Source organism: Canis lupus, chromosome 6 (assembly GCF_048164855.1).
Source record: "Canis lupus baileyi chromosome 6, mCanLup2.hap1, whole genome shotgun sequence".
Lineage (NCBI taxonomy): Eukaryota > Metazoa > Chordata > Mammalia > Carnivora > Canidae > Canis > Canis lupus.
In genome coordinates this window covers 43,150,363-43,162,575 of record NC_132843.1, presented here as the reverse complement: position 1 = coordinate 43,162,575, position 12,213 = coordinate 43,150,363, and the positions used below count along the sequence as shown (strand labels likewise).

General features: G+C 57.7%; 1 protein-coding gene across 2 annotated transcripts in view; it reads left to right on the top strand.

Moving 5' to 3' along the window:
* The window catches only part of ITPKB (inositol-trisphosphate 3-kinase B), a 93,156-nt gene that overhangs the window by 71,611 nt on the left and 9,332 nt on the right, over positions 1-12,213 (top strand). For both annotated transcript variants that reach the window (XR_012032803.1, XM_072830203.1), the window contains 2 exons: positions 6,813-6,912; positions 8,113-8,326. Coding sequence is in view for 1 of the 2 variants with exons in the window: in XM_072830203.1 (XP_072686304.1) it covers positions 6,813-6,912; positions 8,113-8,326 (314 nt within the window). In the remaining variant the exon portion in view is untranslated. The remainder of the gene's footprint in view (positions 1-6,812; positions 6,913-8,112; positions 8,327-12,213) is intronic.

Here is a 12,213-nt window from a genome sequence, read left to right as displayed (position 1 = left end):
CGCCCTCCCCCGCCCGCCCCCAAGTGCACAGCTCAGGCTGGCAGGGGCAGGTCTCACTCTGGGCCCCAGCCAGGTTCCTGAGCAGGGCTCCAGGAGGGGAGCCGTTGGGCCAGGGGCCCCTACCTGCCCAGGCATGCCCAGCTGCCCAGCTGCCCGCTCGGGAGGCTTTGCCAGGCTGAATACAATGAACAAAGTTGGCTGGCCTTGGCATGGGAGAAGCGCAGGCTTTCCCCCAGCGAAGGAGGGAGGGATCACCAGGGAAACCCTAACTGCTGTTTCAGAGAGACCAAAAGAAGGAAGAAAAAAGCATTTTTCCAAACATGGACAACTCCGTGACTTTCGCTCAGACTTTTGCAAGAGCAGAACAAAGGACACTGACGAGGGGCAGGCCTTCCCTGAGCAGGGGCCTCCCGCATCCACTTTCAGCGCTTGGTTACATGCGGCCTTGACTAAGTGTGTGTCAGGGAGGCGGCTCTGGGAACAGACTCTGAAGGGGGCAGAGCAGGCCTTCAAGGAGGCCCCCCCACATCAGAAGAGCCACTCTTGGGGGAGTGGCTGATAGCCCCAGAACAGGGGGAGAAGATTGGGGGAGGTGGGGGCTGGTTGTCCTGTTGGCTGAAACAAAACAAAATGCTCGGAATTAAATTAAACCAGGAAGCTGTGTGACCTGGAGCACATTACTTATCCTCTCTGAACATGTGTCCTTGCTTGCGGAGCAGACATAGCTCTATCAGTGTGGGGAGGAAGGAGGTCATGGGAAATTACAAGTATGCCTGACAGTACATCAGACATGTAACATGCAGTATCTTGGCCTCTTTCTCCCACAAGCCAGGTCATTAGCTCTCACTAACACACATGTGCACACACGTATGCCACAAAGCCAAGTCTCTTGGCAGTTTTGGAAAGTCCCAGGGTCCAGAAAAGATTCTCCTTTTCTGACATCTTAAGAGATTTCTCCTCATCTATTTTACTCTTAAAAAACAAAACAAAACAAAAACAAACAGATTCTGTATAATTATCTAAAAAGAAAAGTTAGGGGCACCTGGGTGGCTCAGTGGTTGAGCGTCTGTCTTAGGCTCAGGTTGATCCCCGGGTCCTGGGTTCGAGTTCCACATCGGGCTCCCCTTGAGGAGCCTGCTTCTCCCTCTGCCTGTGTCTCTGCCTCTCTGTGTCTCTCATGAATAAATAAATAAAATCTTTAAAAAATAATAAGATAAATTTAAAAAAGAAAAAGTTAGCCAACTGGTCAAACTATTTCAATAAAAAGGGAAGTGCTGGAAGACAAGCAGAAAATTGAGGGAAGAAGTTAGATGGGAAAAGGTTAAGAAAAGCCCCACTCATTATAAAGAGGAATGTGCTCAGCCATCTCACTGTTTACCCCGCAAATACTGTTCTCTGGTGGTGCCTGGCCCACTTCCACCTAGTGGGGTTATTTGGGAAGATTCTTCTGCTTTGGGCAATTTTACTGATTTTCTGAACCAGAAACTGCTGTCAGCGCCCGGGCCTGGGTGGCTCCAACTGTCCCTGGGTCGCTGTGGGGCGGGGGGCGGGGGGGTGGTTGGGAACTGCTCCCGTGGGCTCCCGGCTGCCAGGAGCACCCAGAGGGGAGCATTGCAAGCAGTTAATCACACCGTTAGCTCATCTTCTTGCCACCTAGCGAGGTTTGATGTTCTGGAAGCTCCCAGCTGGATTCTCGCCAGTCTGCTGTGCCTTAGAGGCAAAAACTATTTCAATTAAAAAAAAAAAAAAGACACAAATAAAAGCAAAATGAACACCTGAGGTTCTGTTGCCCCGGGACAGTATACAGAGCACAAGCATTGGTATTCTCACCTCGGTTCTCCCCTGAGCCCTGTGGGGCAGGCAGGACACATGACATGTCCTGGAACCTGGTTGACAGATGAGAACACCGCAGGGGACAGGGGGTGCTGGGTTTGAAGGCTTGCGCAGTGCTGCAGCTTGGAGATGGCTAAGCAAAGCACCATCCTAACTCCAAACCCTGGACTGTGCTCTGCTTCATCATATGCCTTCTAGAAAGGAAATCCTGCATGAAGCCTGCCGTCCCGGCCCCAGAGGCAGAGCCATGTGGGATCACCTGGCACCATCAGTGGGAAGGGAGGCTGGAGGAAAGGCCAGCTGTGCTGGGCCGAACGAGGGGCTGTGCAGAACTGTGTTCAGGAGCCTGCTTCTCCAAACAGCCCCGGCATTGCTGCGGCCCACGGGAGAGGAATGTGGCTCCCGAGCAGCCTGTAGCTGCCTGGAACCCTCAGCTTGCTTCAGGGTGGGGGTGGGGCTCAGACCAGTTCCCGATGGGCTTCCAAGGGAAAGGGGGGTCAGAGCTGCATAGGGTCAGCTAAGTCTTTTGCAGGCATTCTTGGGAAGAGTTCCCAAAGGTAGAGATGAGCACCCTGGCAGGTGTCTGTGGGAGGGTGGGGAGAGGTATGAGGGACCCATGGCCATTGGCGGAGGGCGAGCAGGTCGGGATCCAGATGGCCCTGCAGGCCCAGGGTCACCTGCTCCCGCTGACCAGTTGGGCAGTTTTCCCCCTCAGGAGGCAGGGCCAGCTGCCGAGTCCCCAGTGCCCCCAAAGGGGCCCACGCTCGGTTCAGGCTCTGCCGTCCCCATATTGACAATCCCACTGAGTTTTGGAGGAGGAATCCTGTGTGTCATGTCTCTGGTCCTGTGTGGGTGGACCAGCTCCTCCTCCTCCCCCAGCCCAGCTCTGGATCCCTGCCTCCCTCCTCCTCCCCCTTCTCCTCCTCCTCCTGCTCTATCCTTGTGGATTTTGTGGGAGACAAAGGCCAGACCCCGAGGTGATCCCAGTTAGACCTTCCGTTTGTTGGAGACTGTTTCCCTGCAGTGTGAGTAGGATGTCTAGGGGCACAGCCGGACGATGGTGTTTTCTCAGGAGCCACGGGCATCACAGGGAGGCTTGGAATCTGGTTTAGAAAAACACACAGGATCAGACACTAGCCAGGCTTCCTCCCTTGGGTTCAGCCTGGGCCCTGCCTCCTGCTGGCCAGTGGGTAGTTTCCACCCTGGGCTCTCTGAGGCTCTGGGCAGCTCTGAGACTGGGGCCAGAGGTGGCCTGGAGAACCGTAGGCCCAGAAGGCTCCCCAGCATAGAAACCTGTGAGCTCTGAGGTCCCACGTGTTGAAGCAAGGTGTTTGCCCCACGTGGATGCTGGTCTCCAGGGAGTAGGTCTCACATCTGCTGTGCGGTCACACATGCTGTGCCCCCAGCCTCTGGCTCCTGCTGGCAGGTTATGTAGGGTGGATGAAGTCTGAGCTGCTGGGACAGGCTGGCTGGCTGTGGCTGGGGAAGGCTCATCTGGGGTTGGCCAGATTCACTGAGACTCCTGTCGCCTCCTGCATGAAGAGGGTAGGGGTTTGTTGTCAGGTTTTTTCCTCCCACTACAAATCTCTCCACGTTCTCTGATGGTTTCAGCTCAGGTCAAGTCAGGTGCAAGGGGATGGAGCTGCCTGGAGCAGTTTCCATACATAATGCATCTCCAGGTTGCTCCATCTTAAAGGATCCCCTCCGGCGTCCTGTCGGTTTCTGGTCCTTTCCTTCTAAATCACCCCCATGTAGCTGGGGTACTGCATGAGACCCCACCTTCAGAGAGCGAGGTCAGGCATGCAGCAGGTCAGCAGAGAGCGGGGCCCCACACTCACATAGAAAACAGCAAAACCCAAACTATTTAACCCTGGGATGTGGTCCTCTAGGCATTTGTGTAGCTGGGTCTCATCCAAGTCCACGAACCTGCACCTGTTAACCCTGACAATGTCACTTTGGTTGGCCTTACCCCGAAGCACAGAATCAAGGTGAAAGCCTGGCCTTTGGCGCCAGACCTGCTTGGCCAGGCGGCAGTTTTGTGGCTCTCTCCTTTCTCCCAAACCGCTCCCAATATATCCCAAGTGCACCACTCCAGCCACGGTCAGATCTGACTGATGGGAGAGGCTTGCGTTATCTGGTAGCTAAGCTGGAAGTGGCACCTGCCCAGCACCCCCCTCCCAAGTGGGACATACCTGGGGGTTTGATGGCCAGCTACAGAGCATCTCCCAAAGGCTCTGGACTCTAATGCCAAATGAGCACTCAGAAGACTCCCCCAGAGCAGAGCGGCTGGATGCCCAGGGGACCTGCCGTGAAGAAACCTCCTTGTTGCCCTTCCTGTTCAGTCTTGTCTGCTGGTACCTTGTCCAGCGTCCACAGGGCTGGAAGGAACAGGGCCCTCCCCAGATGTTTGGCACAGCAACTGTTGAATTGGTTTGAGGTTCCCAGGGTAAGCTGGCCCTGCTGGCAGGGGCAGAGAATGGATTGACTTTGGGGAAGCAACCCAACTTGGTGAGCCTAGGATTCTTCCGCTTACAAAGAAAATGCTTCTGTCTATTGTCAGGTTGTTGTGAAGATCAGACATGAGTCTGTGAGATGCCTGGTCTAGCATCTGTCTGGCACCTGGTCCAACACCTGTCATATAGCAAAAGCTCCCTGAGTGGTGAGCTGTGAATGCGGGTGCCTGGCCCAGTGCTGGTGGGCAGGCATACAGGGCTCTGCATGTCCAGGGCTCTGCTAGAGCTGCCAGCTTGCAGCGAGCTGGGAGCCCTCCCCTCCTCACCGCGATGCTCAGCAGACCCAGGAAGAACACCCCCACTTCTGCATTAGAGAAGCCAAGCCCCAGGTGTGCGTGTGAGGAAGTCCTGAGTCAGAGTTGAACGTGCCGCAGTTGGCTAGCCCAGCTCCTCAGATTGACCTGTGTGCACCTGCAGCCCAGAGAGGCCAGCAGGGACCCGTCAGGTGTACAGACCTCTGGGGACATTCTAGGATGCATCTGCTCCTGGGGGCTGGCAAGCAACAGCGCTGCAACCTCCTTTTCTAGGCCCAGCTGTGACCTGGAGATGCTTTCTCGGGTTGGCGTTGGTGGCCACATTCGGTACCACTTGGGTGCCCCTAGTGTACCAACCCACAGGATAGGAACATTCTACCGCCTGGGGTCACCTTGGTGTGGGAGAGGATTCTCGTGGCCTTGGCCTGATTCATGCTGAAGGCATGCTTCCTTATGTTGGGAAGGGAAACTGAGTACCCAGTTTGTTTACTTAGAGCGTAGTATGAACTGTCTGAGGGCCCCCGCCCGAGCACCCCCTCCCTTCTGGCTCAGACTCTCCCACACATACCCCATTCTCATGGGAGTGGCTTTCCCACCTGCAATCAGGGGAATCCGTGTGTTGCCCTCTCTTACAGGTAAGGCAGTCGGGCCACCGGGAAGGTCAGAAGCCCGTCCAATGGCAGTCAGTGAGCAGGGGATGGAGAGTCAGGACTCAGGCCCAGGTTGACCTGCCTCCCTGCACCATCACGCTGCCCAGCTCCAGGCTTCCTGGCCCAGGGTCCAGAGCTGGCCTGGCCTGCTCACCCTCGGCTGCTACTGGACCAGTGGTTCCAGACCTGGGCCGAGGCTCTGTCCCATGGGCCCCTGCCTGCCATGGTCTGCTCCCCCCAGTCTGTCCCCACAGTGCCTCTGTCGGGCACAGCCTCCACGAAGGCCTTCCTTCCCAGCACTCCCCCATCTTCACATATACCTCCCTGGCCGTGGGACCAGTCCTTTCCGGGTACTCTGTTGCCCCCGAGTCTACAGATACAATGTGAGGTGATACACTGCAGCCAGTGACACTGCCCTGGAGGGTTCAGCCATCCACAGGATCTGGGGGACCAGCTGTCATTACCCTCCCCTCGCCCCCCACTCACTAGGCAGAGGAGGAAACTGAGGCCCTAGAAGGGCATGAGGGTGGAGGTGTGGGCTTCGGTGTTCCCTGATGGGGAAGTGGATGGGGTGGGGTCCACCCTGGCCTGGGAACATGTGCTCTCCTGCTCCCATGCTGCACCTGTCATACCCTTGTCCTTTGTGAGCTCTGCTGCAGGGAAGGGACTGGCACATGGTGGCCAACCGTGCACATTGCCTCTGTGCCTACCTTAACGTCTTCCGCACGAATCTAGGAGGCCACTGCCCGCCTCATCTTGTGTTATGAGGTTTTTTCTCATCGTTTATGGGGACTTCTGGGTGCTCAGATAAGTAACGCCTTGGCCTTCCTTAGCCTTCTTTGGTGATCTCCATCAGAAGGATCTAGAAAAACAACCTTGCCAGTAGAGGCCCAGCCCTTCTGTCACATGGCCTCGTGTAAGAATAGACTCGGTCTTGATGGTGGGGTGAGGGTTTCTGGCACCAGGAGAGATTGCCAGGTTCAGTAGGGAGCAATTCTTCTCCTTAAACAGATTTTAATTTGAAAGCCTGCTGACAGGAGCAGCTGAGTCTCAGCAAAGGGGGAGAAAACCCTGGCAGCTGATTTAACCTTGAATCCACCTTGGGCACCACCAGCCCCTGTAGGGATGTGGCGTGTGTCCTTTGCAGCGGTTGGAGGGCAGGGGAGGAGCTGTGTCTTCGGGGGTGCCCACCAGGGAAGGCAGGACCCCTCCTCCTTGCCCCCTGCCGCAGAGCTCCTAGCTTCTGCCTCTCCGAGCACAGAGCCCTGGAGCCCCCATGGGTTCACTCTGTAGTTTTCCAGGCTGGGGACCCGCTTTCTTGGGAGCTCGGGGTGCTGCCCAGTGTGGGCTCCCATGCCTTTCTGGGGCTCCTGTGTTTGGGACATGCAGTCTTCCCTTGATTGTCTCTGACTTTGTCTTAAAGTTAACTCAGGGATGCATGGTCCTGCTCATCCTGGGGCCACAGGCAGCAGCGAGTCACCTTGCTCTGAATTCTTCACCCTAACCAGAAAGTACTATGTTTCCCTTTCTAATGGAGTTTTTTTTAATTTGCTTATTTCTAGAGCAAATCATGGAGGAAAATAAAAAACATGGTGCACTGGTCTCCCTTTGTCATGTCCTTCAAGAAGAAGTACCCCTGGATCCAGCTGGCAGGACACGCAGGTAGCTGCTGGCCTCTGGCCTTCCCTGCCTGATGATTAGTTCTGTGGGGAGGCACCCAGTGCATGAGGGAGGGGGTGCCTGGCCCTGGATGCTCTAGAGATGGAAGCATCTGGAATAGGTTGTCTCTTAGACTTTGTGGTCTACAGTCTCAGCCAGGCTGGCCGCACGTGGCCTTCAGGCTGGCCGCACGTGGCCTTCAGGCTCCTCCCCAGGGCCCATGCCGCCCCTTCCCCAAACACTCACATGTCTTCCCCTTCCTCTGTCCCTCTGACTCTCCATCTCTCTCTCCCCCTCCGCCTCTCTTCCCCCCAAGCTCAATAAAAATGTGAAATCATCACTCACAGCTCGCCCACCATTTGTCATGCTGGATAAAGTGGCCACGTTGAGTGTTTCATTGAGCGCCCACTGTATCCCACATCACCACGGCCTTGGGGGTCATGACATCCATGGAAGTAGGCTATCTGCCCCAGAGGAGCTTAGAGGTGGTGGAAGATGCAGGCCGGTCACCCCACAAGCAAAGGACAGTGTATAGAGTCTGAGGTCCAGGTGGCTGGGGTGCCCATCAACTACAGGGGAGGAGGGACATGTGTCCTCAGAGCCCGAGAACTGGCTAGTCTACATGTGGGGAGGTTTCGGTGGCTGCCCTGGACTTGACCTTTGTGACCGCAGACCAGCACAGGGTCTGACATTTCCTTTATATCCCCAAGGCACTGGGGCAACACCCTTCCTGAGTAAAGACTTGCCTGACAGCGTGGCTAGGAAGGAGCACTGCACGGGTGGAGCACTGCACGGGTGGGCTGGGCCATGGACCTCCCGCTTCTCAGCTGCTTTCCCTGTCCTGGAACTGAACCCAGCCCTATCAGGACCTCTTCACTGCCTGAGCAACAGGACTGAGGGTGGGGTGGGGGTCCCGATGGTAGCACACAGAGGCGTGCGTGGGCCTCACTACCCGAGCTGGGCCTCCAGCAGTGAGGGCCCGTGTCCTTGCATCTTCAGACCAGGAGCCTGGGGTTCTTGGGAAAGCTGGAGGCCCAGCCCAACTGTGCAGCCTGGGGGGGCGGGCGCTGGGACTCGCTCCCCTCCCAAAGTGCTTGCTCCGCAGGCGGGGAGCTGGGGGGCACCCTCAGCCCTGTGCTGCCGAGGGGGCCTTGGGGAGGGCCTGGGACAGGGACCAAGGTCCTCCCCCCACCTGCTCTGCAGGGAGTTTCAAGGCAGCGGCCAACGGCCGGATCCTGAAGAAGCATTGTGAGTCCGAGCAGCGCTGCCTGGACCGGCTGATGGCCGATGTGCTGAAGCCCTTCGTGCCCGCCTACCATGGGGACGTGGTGAAGGACGGGGAGCGCTACAACCAGATGGACGACCTGCTGGCTGCCTTTGACTCGCCCTGCGTGATGGACTGCAAGATGGGCATCAGGTGAGCCAGGCCCCCGAGCACACTTCAGCCGCCGCCGTGCCCCTGCCCTGCCCTGCCCACAGAGGTACCTGATGGGCCTCTGGGGAAGCTGGGCATTCCCAGCCTGCCCCGAAGTCTGGTGTGCGCCAGAGCAGGCTAGTGGTCTGATGGGACCACTGGAACCCCATCCCACCCCAGTCGTATCACATTATAAGCATAAGGGGACAGGACCCTAGCTTTGCCCCTGACGGCCTCCTCCGTTGTCCAGAGCCAGTGGCTATGGGGCTGGATAATGGGGCCCGGCTTGGTGCTGAGCTTCCCTGGGAAGGGCAGGTGGGCTTGCTTGGGGTAGCAATGTGGAGGCTCTACAGAGAACCTGGGCTAGCGGCTCTTCTCAGCACCCCTGTACCCTCACCCGTGGAAAGGGGGAGCCAGTTAGTGGAATATGCTGGTTTGCTGACAAAGATTTGCACCTGCCATCCGAGTGCTGTGGAGCAGGAGGCTGGGAGCCTGCCATCTTGGTGGGCGTGGAGTGCTCTGCCCCCCGCAAGGCAGACCACAAGGGGGTGCTAGGGCCTGTGCATGGAATCGGGCCCCACCCCTGGCATCTGCCCAGGGAGATAAGCCAGGAGAGGCTTCAGGAGGGAAGGAGACAGGAAGAGTGGCTAGGAGAAGAAAGGGTGGTGCAGAGCCAAGAGGGTCCCAGACCCGGCCACCAGCACTGTGGGCCCCATTTTGGCGGCATGGTGTTCTCATCCCTCTTGCACATGGAACATTCTGACCCAGGAGTCATGGAGCGGCTCTTCTGTTTGCAGGTAGGGCAGTCAGCCACATGGTGTCAGGGTGCCATGCTCACCTGGGGGACGTCCGGCTACAAGTGCCCAGACTGGGCAGCCAGATGCTGGGCTCCTCCATCCGGCCAGTGGCTCACTAGGGAGATTGACGTGGTGGGGGGGGCGGTTCTGGGAAGCAGCTCCAAGCCGGGGGCCTGTGTTTGCTTGGGATGGTGGAAGCGGTTTTAGTTCTTACAAGAGGAGAACAAGGAAGAAGGGTGTGTGTGTGTCCATGTGTCTGTGTGTGCACAGGAGAGAGGAGGGCCAGACAGCCAGTTCCCTTTCCCTCCTCCCTTCTCCGAGGACTGTCATCAAGTCAGGCCCTGCAGGCAGGGACTAAGGGACGGTGAAGACATCCCACTGTTTGCTCATGCGTGTCCCTGATCTCCCTCCCTCCCTCCCTCCATCCAAGGCCCTCACTGCTCCAGCCCACAGGGAAGAAACAGAATGTCCCTCCAGCTACCAGTCGGCCACTGCTCTTCCCAAGAGTCTTATTTCTGTCCCCGGAAGGCCCTCCCACGGTACAGCAGGATGAACCCTCTTGAGGGAAGACACATAAATATTCTGATTAGTATTCACTCCAACCAGGACCCCAAAAAATACACCCTTGGGGATGAATGTGTGGCAGGTGGGTCCTGACAGTTGTCCAGTGTACCTGTCTATTCCCTGGGAAGCTGCCAGGGATGGGCACCCCCTCCACCCACAGCTGCCTCCCGTCCCCTGTGTCCTGCAGCTTCTGTCTCTCAGCACCCCAGTGCTCTTGGGAGAGACCCAGGATGACCAGGCAAGACAGCATTGGCCCAATTGTGGGCCGGGCCTGGAGGCAGTGGGGCAGGAGGGGGATGGTAGGTCTCCCCAGAAGCCTTCTCCTCCCTGCTGCGCCCTCACCGCCACCCAAAGGCATGGGTCATGGTCCAGTCCAAGCAGGGTCCACGCAGCCAGGGAGAAGCACAGCCCATGTCTGTACCAGGCCCTGCAGACCAAGCCCTGAGGGGGCTCTCTGTGACCCTGTGTCCCTGCAGGGACTGCAGTGCTTTCCCAGCTGTGTCTATCCGGGATCCTTGACCTCACAGCCTCTCCTAAGACCAGCAGCCCGTGACCATACACAGTGGGGGCCTGTGCTTGCCAGAGGGATGAGGCCGGTAGCTGCCACCGACACCAAGTCCCGGGCGTGAGGGGTAGAGACTAGTCAAAAGGAACTGGTGGGCAGGCTGATCAGCAAACCCAGCCTCAACCATTTTGGAGGCCTGAGGAAGAGGGGACACAGGCACCTGTCAGTGTCCTAAACCAGGAGCATTGTGGGAGCGGGGATCCACACGGACATACGCTCACGTTGGTCTGGCGGGTTTTCTTAGATGTGACTTGCTAGGCAGAATCAGAAGTGTTTTCCTGACATCGGAGTCAGGGCCAGTGGGTGGAGACCAGGACTGTCGGCAGCTTTTGAGGCATAGGCATGTAAGCTGTGGGCCCCCCACGGGCCTGCTGCCTTTCCTTCATGGTGAGTGGCTGGTCCCCATGGCAGGCCCTGCTCCCTCATGTGAGACAGAGGGGCCACCTCCCTCCTGGGGCGGTGGGGCCGGTGTCAGGGAGCTCAGGCCCCACCATCCGGCTGCTGACCATTTCCTCTGCCAGACGGAACTCAGATGGACCGGCGGGGGGTGGGGGTGCTTTTTAGAGAAAAGCCCACTCAGAAAGGACTGGAAGCCAAGGTCTGCTTCCTGTTTAAGGAGCTAGTAAATGCTCTTTGCAGAAGTAGAGCCACCCACCCACTCCAGAGGCCCCCACAGTGTGCTCAGGAGCATTCAGGATGGCCAGCTGCTCCCGGCCACACGGCATACACACACCAGCGTGACGGGCCTCCATGCAGAAGCGTCCTGCCCTGCAGCCTCTGCCTTCAAGCTCCTGTCGTCACTGACCTGGCTCTGGAGGCACAGTGGTGTGTGCATGTGCATGCACATATGTGTGTGAGAGCATGGGTGTGTGTATGCGCATGTGTGGGTGTGTGTGCACATGCTTGTGGGTGTGTGTGCATGCGTGGAGGTATGTGTGGTGGGTGTGCAAATGTGGGGGTGGAGGTGGGGGTGGGGTGTGTGTACACATGCAAGGGGGTGTGCACAAGTACAGCCAAGGGCTGACAAAAGGTTCTAGATGACCAGGCCCACGTTCACATTGGAGGATTTGGCTTTTATATTTAATACAGTGGTTTCTGGAAACTTGTTCTTCAAAGACATCATGAGTTGACCTGTAGTCTGTTCTGGGTCCCAAACCAGCAGCTTGGAGCAGGTGTGATGGAAAGTGGTGGAGCAAGGCCCTGGGATGGCGGGGAGGAAGGGGCTGGGCTACAGTCCACAGCTGTTCACCGTGGGCAGCTCCCACCCGCAAAGGTGGGAGGGAGGGATCCCTGGGTGGCGCAGCGGTTTGGCGCCTGCCTTTGGCCCAGGGTGCGATCCTGGAGACCCGGGATCGAATCCCACATCGGGCTCCCGGTGCATGGAGCCTGCTTCTCCCTCTGCCTGTGTCTCTGCCTCTCTCTCTCTCTCTGTGACTGTCATGAATAAATAAATAAAATCTTAAAAAAAAAAAAAAAAAGGTGGGAGGGAAACCTCTCCACTGCGGCTGCAGCTTAGTACTGTGATCTTGTTTCAGGAGGGTCACGGGCAGCAGAGGAGCCCAGGACCGGGGACGGGGGGTTTGATTGGGGAGCAGGGATGTGTCTGACGTGCAGGAAGCCGATGTGTGCACAGGGGTGGCTTCCCACCTTAGTTTGGTGAGGGGGGTGAGGGAGGCATTGCGGGGCCAGGGATTTGGCCTGTGCTGCCACTGTCTCCCCGGGGGGGTTCCCGAGGGACTCCTGCCAGTTGAGCCAGCATGTAAGGAGGGCAGGGCACTGAGCCACTGCATTGGTTGCATTTCTTCGGGTCTTTAGGGGGCTCAGGGGTTCAGGTGTGAGGAGGCAGCTGCTGCGCCAGGCAGGCTGAGCCGGCACATCTACAATAGGACAGTGGCCTTGGGGCCCCCGGGCGCCCCTTCCCAGTCCTGGGCCCACACACACACACACACTGTGGCCCCTTCAGG